Genomic DNA, 14,199 nt, shown 5'->3' on the forward strand with positions numbered 1-14,199 from the left:
TGGTTAGAGCGCCACCTAGTGGGACGACTATAATAATGGTTGAATGAGATGAAATTTTAGCTGGTGGTTAAATGCATGAATTCCATCAATGTGACATCAGATCGGAAGCGCTGGTTTTAGGTGTTGGGCTTGGCTCGACGCGCCGGGGGTGCGAGGGCCCTCATATCGCTGCTTGCAGCTTTAATTAGGGCCCGAGCACTGATAGTGCGAAGGCCCTATTGTATCTGCTCCGTTTCTTATTATTATTATTATTATTATTATTATTCAGGCAAAAGAAGGGCCTTTTTGAGGGCTTTAACATGCTCGAAAACTCTTGGAATTTTGCACACATGCCAGGTCTCGTGAAAAATTTTGTATTTTAATGGTTTTACATATGAGCACTGGGAAATGGCTCTAGAGCGCCACCTATGCCTTGTTAAATGCAGCCCTACGGACACATCGTTTTAGCTACATGTATGAAATCTGGCACACATGTGTATCATGCCAAGACGAACAAAAAAGTCTGTGGGCCCATTGACGCAAACCCAACAGGAAGTCCGCCATTTGGAAGTGAAGGTGACATTTTGGCTTTAATTTTGCCATTTCCATGCCTCGAACTTTTTCGAACTCCTCATTGGGATTTGGTCGTATAAGCTTCATATTTGGTCAGTGTCAACTACACACCTGGGCCATGTTAAATTGCGGAGCTTTTGAGTTTTCGCGATACGGTGAGCCCGTGGCGCCACGGCGAATTTCGATGACTCGCCATGAAAATCTTATTGTCTCTCATTCTGTCATACATTGTCCGACCTTGACCAAAAAGCACACATATGATAAGGCTCCACCCCTGAACATATTTCAACTGCCATATTTGACATGAGGGACAGCGCCACCTAGTGGGAACAGGAAATGTCATGTTTTACACTTTGGGGTACAGTATTGTGGTGGGTGACATCTGCAGCCTGAAATTTCTCCAGGAAAGCCTTAAGGAGTTGGTCTTGGGTTACAGTGAAAACTGTGAGTTTTCGCGAAAGGGTGTGACCCCAGCAGCATGGCGAATATTGATGTCTCGCCATGAAGAAACAAATTAATATAACTCCATGAAATCCAGTCTGATCTGTACCAGCCTTTACACGCATGATGTCAGACCCGCCCTGAACAGATTGATGTGCCCATTGTTAGGAGTACGCAGAGCGCCACCTAGTGGGAACAGGAAATGTCATGTCTTTCACTTTGTTGTACTGATTTTCACAGGCCACCTCAAAAGCGGTGAATATCACCATCAGTCCCTCATGATGCTTCAGTGAGAAAATTGTGACTTTAAACTGAACGGCGCACCCTGGTGGCAACGCGGTTCACCATGAACAATGAAGTGGCTTTTGAGGGGCTTGGAAAGTTTAAAATGTCTTGAAATTTGGCACACACCTCCAATGTGATGAGGGCTATCGTGTTATGTGATCATTTTCATTGAATAGCCCAAAATGGCTCTACAGCGCCCCCTACAAAATTTCAAAACAACAGCCCCTGCTCTGTGTTTTATGTATGAGTCTGAAACCTGGTAAGCTTATGGAAGATATCAAGATGTAAAAAAAAGTCTCTTGGAGCAATATCCCAAATCCAACAGGAAGTCAGCCATTTTAAAATTAATGTGTAATTTTGGCGACATTTTCCCCTCTTTTCAGGCACCGTTCTTTGACGAACTCCTCCAAGGGATTTCATCAGATTTACACGATCTCCAGTGCGTGGAATCCAAAGACCTTTGTGATGTTAAATTGCGAAGCTTTTTACGTTCAGGGAAACGGGGTGATCGTGGCGGCACGTGGAGTTTCAGTCACTCGCCAAAAAGCAGTAATCTGCTGTCACTCAAAAACACAATGTCCAATCTCTCCCAAAGGTCGCAGTTCTGATGAGACTCAACCTCGGAAATGTTTGTTCTGCCATTTGTCAGTAATGGTTAGAGCGCCACCTAGTGGGACGACTATAATAATGGTTGAATGAGATGAAATGTTAGCTGGTGGTTAAATGCATGAATTCCATCAATGTGACATCAGATCGGAAGCGCTGGTTTTAGGTGTTGGGCTTGGCTCGATGTGCTGGGGTGCGAGGGCCCTCATATCGCTGCTTGCAGCTTTAATTATTATTATTATTATTATTATTATTATTATTATTATTATTATTCAGGCAAAAGAAGGGCCTTTTTGAGGGCCTAAACATACTCAAAAACTCATGAAATTTTGCACACATGCCAGGTCTGGTGAAAAATTTTGTATTTTAATGGTTTTACATATGAGCATTGGGAAATGGCTCTGTAGCGCCACCTATGCGTTGTTAAATGCAGCCCTACGAACACATGGTTTGAGCTACATGTATGAAATTTGGCACACATGTGTATCATGCCAAGACGAACAAAAAAGTCAGTGGGACCATTGACGCAAACCCAACAGGAAGTCCGCCATTTTGGATTGAAGGTGACATTTTGGCTCTAATTTTGCCATTTCCATGCCTCGAACTTTTTCGAACTCCTCCTTGGGATTTGGTCGTATAAGCTTCATCTTTGGTCAGTGTCAACTACACACCTGGGCGATGTTAAATTGCGGAGCTTTTGAGTTTTCGCGATACTGTGAGGCCGTGGCGCCACGGCGAATTTTGATGACTCGCCATGAAAATCTTATTGTCTCTCATTCCCTCATACATGGTCCGACGTGGACCAAAGAGCACACATATGATCAGGCTCCACCCCTGAACATATTTCAACTGCCATATTTGACACCAGGGACAGCGCCACCTAGTGGGAACAGGAAATGTCATGTTTTACACTTTGGGGTACAGTATTGTGATGCGTGACATCTGCAGCCTCAAATTTCTCCAGGAAAGCCTTAAGGAGTTGGTCTTGGGTTACAGTGAAAACTGTGAGTTTTCACAAAAGGGTGTGACCCCAGCAGCATGGCGAACATTGATGTCTCGCCATGAAGAAACAAATTAGTGTAACTCAATGAAATCCAATCTGATCCGTACCAGACTTTAAAGGCATGATGTCAGACCCGCCCTGAACAGATTGATGTGCCCATTGTCAGGAATACGTAGAGCGCCACCTAGTGGCAACAAGAAATGTCATGTCTTTCATTTTGTTGTACTGATTTTCACAGGTTCATCGTGGCCACCTGAAAAGCGGTGAATATCACCATCAGTCCCTCATGATGCTTCAGTGAGAAAATTGTGACTTTAAACTGAACGGCGCACCCTGGTGGTAACGCTGTTCACCATGACCAATGAAGTGGCTTTTGAGGGGCTTGGAAAGTTTGAAAAGTCTCCAAATTTGGCGCATACCTCCAATGTGATGAGCGCTATCTTGTTATGTGATCATTTTCATTGAATAGCGCAAAATGGCTCCACAGCGCCCCCTACAATATTTCAAAACAACAGCCCCTGCTCTGTATTTTATGTATGAGTCTGAAACTTGGTAAGCTTATGGAAGATATCAAGATGTACAAAAAAGTCTCTTGGAGCAATATCCCAAATCCAACAGGAAGTCAGCCATTTTGAAATTAATGTGTAATTTTGGCGACATTTTCCCCTCTTTTCAGGCCTCATACTTTGACGAACTCCTCCAAGGGATTTCATCAGATTCACACGATCTCCAGTGTGTGTAATCTAAAGACCTTTGTGATGTTAAATTGCGAAGCTTTTTACGTTCAGGGAAACGGGGTGGTCATGGCGACACGTGGAGTTTCAATCACTCGCCAAAAAGCAGTAATCTGCTATCACTCAAAAACACAATGTCCAATCTCTCCCAAAGGTCGCAGGCGCGATTAGACTCGACCTCGGAAATGTTTGTTATGCCATGTGTCAGTAATGGTTAGAGCGCCACCTAGTGGGACGACTATAACAATGGTCGAACTAGATGAAATGTTAGCTGGTGGTTAAATGCATGAATTCCATCAATGTGACATCAGATCGGACGTGCTGGTTTTAGGTGTTGGGCTTGGCTCGACGTGCTGGGGTGCGAGGGCCCTCGTATCGCTGCTTGCAGCTTTAATTATTATTATTATTATTATTATGGCAAATGAATGGGCCTTTTGAGGGCCTAAACATGCTCAAAAACTCATGAAATTTTGCACATGCATCAGGTCTGGTGAAAATTTACGTATTTTAATGTCCTCAGAAATATCAAGGGAAAATTGGCTCAGTAGCACCACCTAGAAAAATGAAAAACGCGAGCCCCCGAGATGGGTATGACCTACATGCATGAAAGTTGGCACCCATATCTAACGTTAGGAGACGCACAAAAAAGTCTATTATGGCCATGTCCTAAACTCAACAGGAAGTCCGCCATTTGGAAGTGAACGTGACATTTTGGCTCTAATTTTGCCATTTCCATGCCTTGAACTTTTTCAAACTCCTCATTGGGATTTGGTCGTATAAGCTTCATCTTTGGTCAGTTTCAACTACACACCTGGGCCATGTTAAATTGCGGAGCTTTTGAGTTTTCGCGATACTGTGAGGCCGTGGCGCCACGGCGAATTTCGATGACTCGCCATGAAAATCTTATTGCCTCTCATTCTGTCATACATGGTCCGACGTGGACCAAGGAGCACACATATGATAAGGCTCCACCCCTGAACATATTTCAACTGCCATATTTGACATCAGGGACAGCGCCACCTAGTGGGAACAGGAAATGTCATGTTTTACACTTTGGCGTACAGTATTGTTATGGTTGACATCTGCAGCCTCAAATTTCTCCAGGAAAGCCTTAAGGAGTTGGTCTTGGGTTACAGTGAAAACTGTGACTTTTCGTGAGAGGGTGTGACCCCTGCAGCATGGCGAACATTGATGTCTCGCCATGAAGAAACAAATTAGTATAACTCAATGAAATCCAGTCTGATCAGTACCAGACTTTAAAGGCATGATGTCAGACCGGCCCTGAACAGATTGATGTGCCCATTGTCAGGACTACGTAGAGCGCCACCTAGTGGCACCAGGAAATGTCATGTCTTATATTTTGTTGCACTGATTTTCACAGGTTCATCGTGGCCACTTCAAAAGCGGTGAATATCCCCATCAGTCCCTCATGATGCTTCAGTGTGAAAATTGTGACTTTAAACTGAACCGCGCACCCTGGTGGCAACGCGGTTCACCATGAAAGATGAAGTGGCTTTTGAGGGGCTTGGAAAGTTTAAAATGTCTTGAAATTTGGGCCACACCTCCAATGTGAGGAGCGCTATCTTCCTATTTTACCATTTTCATTGAATAGCGCAAAATGGCTCCACAGCGCCCCCTGCAAAATTTCAAAACAACAGCCCCTGCTCTGTGTTTTATGTACGAGTCTGAAACTTGGTAAGCTTATGGAAGATATCAAGATGTACAAAAAAGTCTCTTGCAGCAATATCCCAAATCCAACAGGAAGTCAACCATTTTAAAATTTATGTGTAATTTTGGCGACATTTCCCCTTCTTTTCAGGCACCTTTCTTTGACGAACTCCTCCAAGGGATTTCATCAGATCTACGTGATCTCCAGTGCGTGGAATCCAAAGACCTTTGTGATGTTAAATTGCGAAGTTTTTACATTCAGGGAAACGGGGTGGTCGTGGCGGCACGTGGAGTTTCAATCACTCGCCAAAAAGCAGTAATCTGCTGTCACTCAAAAGCACAATGTCCAATCTCTCCCAAAGGTCGCAAGCGTGATGAGACTCGAGCTCGGAAATGTTTGTTATGCCATTTGTCAGTAATGGTTAGAGCGCCACCTAGTGGGACGACTATAATAATGGTTGAATGAGATGAAATTTTAGCTGGTGGTTAAATACATGAATTCCATCAATGTGACATCAGATCGGACGCGCTGGTTTTAGGTGTTGGGCTTGGCTCGACGTGCTGGGGTGCGAGGGCCCTCATATTGCTGCTTGCAGCTTTAATTTTCTTTTGTTTTTTGTTTTAGAGTTTTCATCTCGTATCTACTGCCTATCATCAACCACAGGCATAGTCTTTTAATTATATTCACTGAAACAATTCTGGATATTAACACATTTCATTGGATAAGTTAAAACTTTATATATCAACACAGGGAAAATTTAAGGATACAAGTATTTATACAAAAAGAAACAGACTACATTTACATTATGATCATTACATGTGATTAGTGTTGCTGTTAAATTACCAGTGCAGTACACACACAGCAGACTGGTCAGACTGGTACAAGAATATTTCATCTGCTGTAAAACCTATGCACCAGAACTTCATGTAATTACTGTGTAATAACAGAACTATATTACAGAAAAAAAAATTCTATATCTGGAAGTAATTATTTTTTTATTTTATTGCATACTTGATTAAATAATGTTATTAATAAGATTTTATATTTGACTGTGCAAATAAAATATTCAGCAAAATGATGTACGGATTACATATATTAACCAAATTTTTATTAATAGATATTTTCTCTGATACTTTATATTGCAGTAATCACAACTCTAGAATGAATACATTTTTTTCAGTTGGCTTATTGGCAATTAATGTAATTACAGCATGAGGATGCCTCACTTCGTGCTGTTACTGAAAAGACCTACAGTCTGAGGATTGCTTTCAAACATTTTCCACATAAAACAGCTCTATGATTTGATCATAGTTTCAGTTAGCATGAGTCGAACTGTTTCATTGCAGTTTTTTTAATCATTCAGCAGATGGTTCTACCCTTTCTGCTTCACTCTGTTTCTTCACCTCCATCTCCAGATAAATTGGAGTCTCCAGGACAGCCTTCTTTTTTTCTGATGTTGGCAAACCTTCATTCAGAGAGTCATGCATCTTCTGCCATGAGTCGATCTCTGAACTCCAAAGTGCAGCTCGGGCTCTGATGAATTGTGAGACTTCAGTCTCGCTGCCTTTAGCCAGACTGATGCTGTCTTTACAGATGAAGAAAATATCCATGCCGAGGAAGAGAGCATTGACTGCAATGAGACCTGCTCTTGCTGATTTGGAGAGTGCAAGGGTCCCTTTGGCTGCTGCCTGACCAATATCTGGGATGTCTGAGGCCACCCTGGGTGCATTACGTAATGCTTGTCCTTCTTGAGCCACGACTTTCCCAGCACTCATGAGCAGCTCTTCACTTTGTAACATCTTAACAGCAGAAGCGCCATCAACAAGTGCATCAATACCCTTTCCAATAGTACCAGCTTTAGCTGCAATCTTGCCAACTCCCACAACCATATTTATGTCAAGTGCATCCAGTTTGGCAATGGTTTGACTGGTCACCTCCTCCAGACAACTCTGGAGACTCTGTACATCCTCCATAAAGTTCTTGAAGACTTCAGAGGCTTTCTTTCGTTGTGTAGCATTTACTCCAACCTCTGTTGCAGTGGTAACAGCACTGTTGACTCCACTGGTGATTCCCAGCCCGACTCCAGTCATTGTCAAAGCTAGAGAAACTCCCGCTGTGAAAGGAATTAATGCCAAACCAACAATGGACAGCACACCTCCAACTGCCCCCACGGAGCTGCCTGCCACACTGGAAATCTTTGCCCCCTTATTCATTCTGTCTAACTGAACAGCTGTCTCCTCCAGCTCCTTTAGAAACTGCAGCATCGTGGGCTGTCGCTTGTCGAACTCACTAATGAACCCATGGCACGGTTCCTCCTGGAACAAGAACACCATTCGGAACTGCTCGTTCATCCTGAGAGAAGAAATTGAAAAAGAATTAATGGGGTGACAGATTTTAAAACTTTAGCATGTTATTGCAATATTAACAATATTTAGGTTTAGTTTTTAAGGCTACATGACCAACAAAAACATATCATGTGTCCTGCAAAACATTTTTTTGGTTGCAGGGATATAAGTCCTCACGGCAGCCCATGAACAAGACTAAATGTTTAACCTCCTACGACCCGAACTCTTTCAAGTCATGCATTTTTAATTTCTCTTAGCTATTTGGGCTGATTGTTTTTACATTCATCAGGTCCCAAAGAATTACCAGATTTTTTTTACCTGATTTTTGTTTCTGAGAGAAATGAGATCCATATGAGGACATTCGTTTTAAATTTCGATAGAGCAGTGGCAGTATAATGTCCTCGTACGTGGATATCAGGCCCTTGTAGAGCAAAATTTTGCATTTTGACAACCCAAAATGTGATCTCCACATATGTGGACGCCAGGTCCTAGGAGATTAACGAACATCTACACGGGCTTCACTATTAAGATCCAGAAGCTACATCATTTTTTGTATAGTGTAGTGTCCAGACCAAGCATGTTTATCAGGGGTCTCGAACTCCAGGCCTCGAGGGGCAGTGTCCTGCAGGTTTTAGATGTGTCCTTGATCCAACACAGCTGATTTTAATGGCTAAATTATCTCTTCAACTTATCTTGAAGTTCTCCGGAGGCCTGGTAATGAACTAACCATTTGATTCAGGTGTGTTGGCCCAGGGTGAGATCTAAAACCTGCAGGACACCGGCCCTCGAGGCCTGGAGTTCAAGACCCCTGATACACTAGGAGTGAAACCGGTCTCACTGCAATGTCTACATCACAGCATCAACATCAAAGGACATCTTATGCAGGCCTGCAGGACACCAGCAGTATTTGACCCCTGAGATAAATAAAAACAAGCTCTGCGCTGACACATATTTGGGAACAGAAAAACTTACCTGATCTCATCAAGCTGATTTACGTGATCAAGCATTCTCTGTATGTCATCCTCAGACAAATCCACATCAAGATCAACCACAGTGTCTACAGCCATCTTCAGACCAAAGTCACTGAAGCAGCTGTGAAGAATGCAGGTCAACTTATTTAATACAATAAATGATACTTAATGTGCAAAATTCCTTAATATTTTGTCTATCATTTATTTGTTTACCTTTTTTCCAACTTCTCACAGATTGTCTTGGAGGTCTGTATGTATCTGTCCAGCTGATATGCCAGCACTTCCACATTCTGAAGTTTGGGAAGGAAGAAGACGTTGTCGTCTCTTTTAAACTCCAGCAGCAGAGGACAGATCACTCGTGCAGCCATGATGACAACCTGAACATACTCAGGACTGATCCCTTCTGGAAGGTGTAACACCTGGTTCTCCGTGAACACATGGAGCGAGGTCACTGCCAGCTTCTCCACTGCATCCAGGAAGCTGCTGAGACTCTCCAGGCCACTTGCAGTGTCCTTCAACACTTCGACCAGCTCATTCTCCAGCTCTGCACGCTTGCTGTCTACATTCACAGTCACCTTGCTCTTCATATACTCCACAAAGGCTTTACCTTTTTCCTCTGACTTAGTAACATGGTTGATGTTTAGGTCAAGTGCTTCAAGTCTATCTTTGATATCCCTCATCATTTCTACCTCGGTGTCTCTCCAGAGCATCCATTTAGAGAACATCTCACAGAATGTTCTCACTGTGTGGATGTAGGTGAGGGTGTCTGTGGTGTAGCGGCACAAGGCCTCCTGTAGCTCTTTCCTGTAACACAAAGCATCATGCGTTTGTGAGGTTTCTAGGGGAATTGAAACAAAACTTGTACATGACAGCTCGGTTGCAGAGCTCAGTATAAAGTGCACTACAGAACAACTTTAACAGTTTAAACACTTTTTTTTTAAAATGTGTGAATGGACTAGAGTGTAACCCAAATATTATAAGACCTTCCTCAACTTTCACTCACAGCAATTTAATGTGACATTTTTATGTCAAAGTGTTGAGCCTCACTGCCCACCTCCTCTACAGTTCAGCTTCAGTTTGCTAATATTAGATTAGCAAAGTGTGAATCCACAAATCACTCATGTCCACAAAATGACCCAGCACAGCACAGAGTCCAACACAAACCAAAAAATGATTCAGCTTCAGATTTTATTTTGCTAGTAGTGCTAAGTGGGTAGCACTTTGTCCGCAATAGCTAATATTAGAGGTTTTCTACCAAAAACTCAATTCGTGAAAGAATTTTTGTTTGATCTTGGGCTAACATGATCTTGCCTGCAAGCCTATTGAATAGCTGCCTATCGAATGAAAGAAAATACTGGTTTTCAGTGCATATTGTCAATGAATTTATCCCTGATCTTATATAGTACTTGGTAACTTAGCATTTGAAAATGGCTTTACCAGCTAAAGTTACAAATTAACCATCAATACATTTACAAGTCCACAGTGGCGTTTGGTCAAATTATTTCCATTTTTGGACGCTTGATGGCTGAGCTGATAGAAATTGACAACTAAGGATTGACAGGTTCTTGGTTACACCTGTACAATACTGAGCTATGCCTGATTGGATGAACAGACGTGGGCTGTCTGCCCAAGTTCCTTTATCTCAAACCAATGGTGGTGAAAGTTCATCACACCAGATGCGACTGATTTGTATAAATTAGCCAGGGCATACATTTTGAGCAAATGAGGAGCAGGCTACAAAACACAGTGTGTTTTGTGTAAGGTGGGAGATGTTATGTACAAGTCAATGTGCCTGATACTCAGGCATTAAATACATGTACTGACCTCTCAGTTAATATTCAACATTATCTACACAATAGAGCATCATAAAATTACAGGGTAGTCATGCGCAAGTCTCATTGTGTACTAAAGAGTTTGGTGAGACATCATCACATCCAGTCAAGTCCGGCCACTTTGTTTCCAAAATCCTACCACTACCGACCTGGATGAATGAGGGCCTACACAGACGTCTCACTGTGGATTTGACACAGGATCCAAAATAATCATATAGACTTCCGTCATAGTCAGTTTGAAGTAAAGATAAAGATTCATTTTTTGAAGTGACAGCAGTGCCCAGGGGAAAGCAAAAGATGACAACAAGTGTCACACTTACTGGCACCAAAAGACATTCCCACTCCTTCTTAAGACTGATGGTAAAAATGTAGATTTGGTATTAATGTACCCTTTGAGGAAATGCCTCAAAAACATAAATAAATAGAAGAAAGAGGCTTTGGCAGAATGAGGAGCTCGGCTCCTTATTGAACTTGACACAGATCGGCTGTATGAGGCAGTCCTCCCAACACTCCTGTCTGGATTATCCTGTATTCATCATTAAAATCTTTTCACTACCCTTTTAAAATGAAATTACATCTTCTATGTTTGTTTTGTAACTTAAGGACTTGAAAACTTTGTGAACGCCTTTCGGTAGGTATACCATTACACAGTTGGGGTTTGTTATATTGTCTCTATGGTTCAAGTTCTTGTTTGTATTCTAAAGATGCACTAATATTACAGAGATTTAAATAACATGCAGCGAAACCTCAGCAAAGGTTTGTCATTGTTTGATTAACAAAGAGTCTCCCGGTTGTGGTCTTTTGTTGGCTCAGATACACAAACTGGTTTTGTACCAACAAAGGCCTGAAAGTCCTTATTTTGTATTTTACTTATAAAGTAAGCGACTGCTTTACAGTTTTTCAATAAAAAATATATATAGACAGATATATATATATAAATAGAAAAAAATCATAATAGAGAGACAGATGAGTAGCCACTGAAGTCACAAACAGGCTAATCTTCTCACAAAACAGGCCTTTTCACAGGAGAAGCACAATTACTAATATCAAACTGAATAAATACAGCTGTGTGCTCTGCCACTGTTACTGCTGAATATCATGGAACCACCTTTAACATTATAAATCACACACTACTGTGCTTTAACAAGTACATGTTAAAATGTCTTTTGCAGAAATCACTATTCAGCATTATCTCAGCTTTAACCTTCTTAGCTGCTTTTTTATAATATAACCACTAGATGGCGCCAAATTACAAAAGGCTATGGGTCAGTAAATGGAGTTATTAGGACAGGTTTTAATAAAATGGTGTACTGCAATTCTGTGTTTTTTCTTTTTTATATATTTCCTCTGTTTTGTCCTGGTGCTGTTGCTGTACACCAACAGAAGATATAGCTCTTCTTCTTCTTCGTTGGGTGTGTATTTTGTATATTGTGCTTCATCATTTTCAAATTTATTAAAAATCTGAAAACTTGAATATTGTTACCCAAGGCCTGTGCTCATGGGACTTTTATTACTTATTATAAAGCCCGACTTCAGACATGCATAAGCAGGTAACATTAATGTGACTAAGTCACTTTGCCCTAGAGGTGTTTTGTTTAGGCCTCAATGGTTATAGCGGTAGCAAAACACCTGGAATATTAATTAGCAGCACATTCATTATCAGATTGTTAATATTAATGCAACAGTGCTCATGTATCATTGAGATGTCTGTTGCAGTTGCAGTTGCAGTGTTTATGACTTAACCACAGACTTCGTCCTTTAATACATCTCTGTATAAAGTTTTTCTATAGCCCCTCCAAACGTTTATGTAAGGAGTCATTACGATGAAAAGAAAGAAAAAAGCAAAGATATGTTTTCTTAGGGAGGGGAAATTGAATATTTGTACATTTTGCAGGTTTAAAAGATTAAAATATGAAAAGGCTAAAAGTCTAACTGCTAACAAAGAGACGTGTAAAAACCACCAGTCCCATCACAAGTTTAAATCTTAAACTAAATCTAACATAAAAACTTGGATCAAACCGGAACTGCAGCTGATTAAAGTGAAAGAGTAAATACGTAGAAGTAAAGTGGGCCTGCTCCTCAAACGATTCTTTTAAAGTCTCTGGGTGTGTCTTTAAAATCGTTTCTTCCGTGTTTTGTTCTAGTCTGTCACTTAATCAGTACATATATGTATTTCATATATATACTCTAAAGGTTTTCCGTGCACCTTGAGCCGCCTTACCTTGCCTCAGACATCTTCCTCTTCTCTGTGTGTTGTGTTCAGGTCCTCGCGGAGGTCTCACCTTTATCTGCGCAAAGGAAACAAGAACAGGATGGATCTGAAGCCCGCAGTCCAGCTGTTGTAGAAATTAACAAGCTCCCAATACCACGCCTCGAGTGGACCTGCTGAAATAACTGCATACCCACTCAGTAATTAAACTGCCCGGTCCCAAATGTTAAGTTTCGTTTTCCTTTCTCCACATTATGAGCCACACCTGTTTGTGTAGCACACTGGATCATAGACAGTCAGCTGACTTTTGTTTGTTAAGGAGGGTGAAAAAGTTTAGTAGCGATATTTGACGTTCAGGCAACAACAACAACTTGCTCGTCTTGATCAACTGGTTTCCTGATGCTGCCTTCAAGTGTTATCGGGGAAAAAAAAGTGGTGACTGAAAGGACTTTTGACTTCTTGATGAAAATCACAACAAACATGTTCCCCCTTAAATTGTAAAGAATTTTATGATACCGTGTTTAATGTACACCGTGTTTTCCTGAAGATGTCCCGATTCTCAGCCAAGTATTTATCCGATGCTGCTTTTTTTAAATCCACGTTTGCCTTCCAAATGAACTCGAACACTCCACCTCAAAGTACGGGGGAAACGGATGTACATGCATAATAGAAATTAACCCATCCTACCACATCCTGTGGGGGTTTCCGGGGTGGGCGGGTGAAGAACAACACAAATATTTAACATCTAGAGAACGAAACCGGTATGTCAAACACTGGTCATGATTTCTGAGCTCATATGCGGCCCTTTACACTCCCACAAATAGTGTTATGATACATGTGAACAACACTGTTTTGCAAAGTGCTGAAAGAAGTGGGTGAGAAAAAGCCATAATCCTCCTTAATATTGGATTCATTAATGTAAATACTGCTTATATACATCATAACTAATCATTAGATTTTTTACTTTCAAATGTGCAAATAATAAATTACTAGCTACAGCTTTAAATGAAATGTTATGGAGTATAAAGTATAACATTTGCATCCAAATTTTAGAGAAGTAGATGCAGAATACTGAAGTACGTTAAATCTGTAGTTCAGTAAAATAACCTAACTAAATGTACTCATTAAATTTCAATATGATTCCATCTATGCTGTCATCCAGTGGGCACTGGACACTGCACATTTAGCAGTACTGCAGCCCAAAAGCATTCCTTGAGCAGGGCGAACCAATCACAGCTTCCTCTGCCTGTTCATCATCATGTCTGCTTTGCTGCTACAATAAAAACAGCCCTGCACTGCTCGACGCTCACAAAGGTCGCACTCTAAGACTGAATCAACACAATGACTCCACTCATATCAGCTGATAACCATGTGAATCCAGAGAATCAAAGGGCCAATTCATAAGCAGCTGACGCAGAAGAAGTCGGCTGTTGTTCTTTCTCCTTGTCACTGTGTTGTGAACACCACAATATAAAACCTCTATAGTGAAACTATTGTGCTTGCCAGTATATTCTAAAATATATAAATGCATACAATGGCGAATATTTGAATT

The 14,199-nt window shown here is 41.3% G+C and overlaps 1 protein-coding gene across 5 annotated transcripts; it reads right to left on the bottom strand.

Moving 5' to 3' along the window:
- Positions 1-6,046: 6,046 nt before the first annotated feature.
- On the bottom strand, positions 6,047-13,313 carry apol (apolipoprotein L). Of its 5 annotated transcripts, none has more exons than XM_039611653.1 (5): positions 13,164-13,313; positions 12,660-12,726; positions 8,820-9,410; positions 8,608-8,727; positions 6,047-7,642 (listed from the first exon to the last, which is right to left on the bottom strand). In XM_039611653.1, exons 2-5 carry the CDS (start codon positions 12,671-12,673, stop codon positions 6,646-6,648), a joined length of 1,722 nt encoding a protein of 573 aa, XP_039467587.1. In that variant the 5' UTR covers positions 12,674-12,726; positions 13,164-13,313; the 3' UTR covers positions 6,047-6,645. The 5 variants fall into 5 exon arrangements, with proteins under 5 accessions (XP_039467587.1, XP_039467590.1, XP_039467588.1 ...); XM_039611656.1 differs by lacking the exon at positions 13,164-13,313 and adding an exon at positions 12,913-13,152; XM_039611654.1 differs by lacking the exon at positions 13,164-13,313 and adding an exon at positions 12,845-13,152.
- Between the last annotated feature and the right edge of the window lie 886 nt (positions 13,314-14,199).

The sequence above is a fragment of the Oreochromis aureus genome, linkage group 4 (genome assembly GCF_013358895.1).
Source record: "Oreochromis aureus strain Israel breed Guangdong linkage group 4, ZZ_aureus, whole genome shotgun sequence".
Lineage (NCBI taxonomy): Eukaryota > Metazoa > Chordata > Actinopteri > Cichliformes > Cichlidae > Oreochromis > Oreochromis aureus.

Coding starts and splice junctions, on each gene's coding strand:
- apol (XM_039611653.1), bottom strand. Junction 8,728..8,819: donor TGTGAGAAGTTGGAAAAAAG/GTAAACAAATAA, acceptor CATTCTTCACAG/CTGCTTCAGTGACTTTGGTC. Junction 7,643..8,607: donor AATCAGCTTGATGAGATCAG/GTAAGTTTTTCT, acceptor TTCTTCTCTCAG/GATGAACGAGCAGTTCCGAA.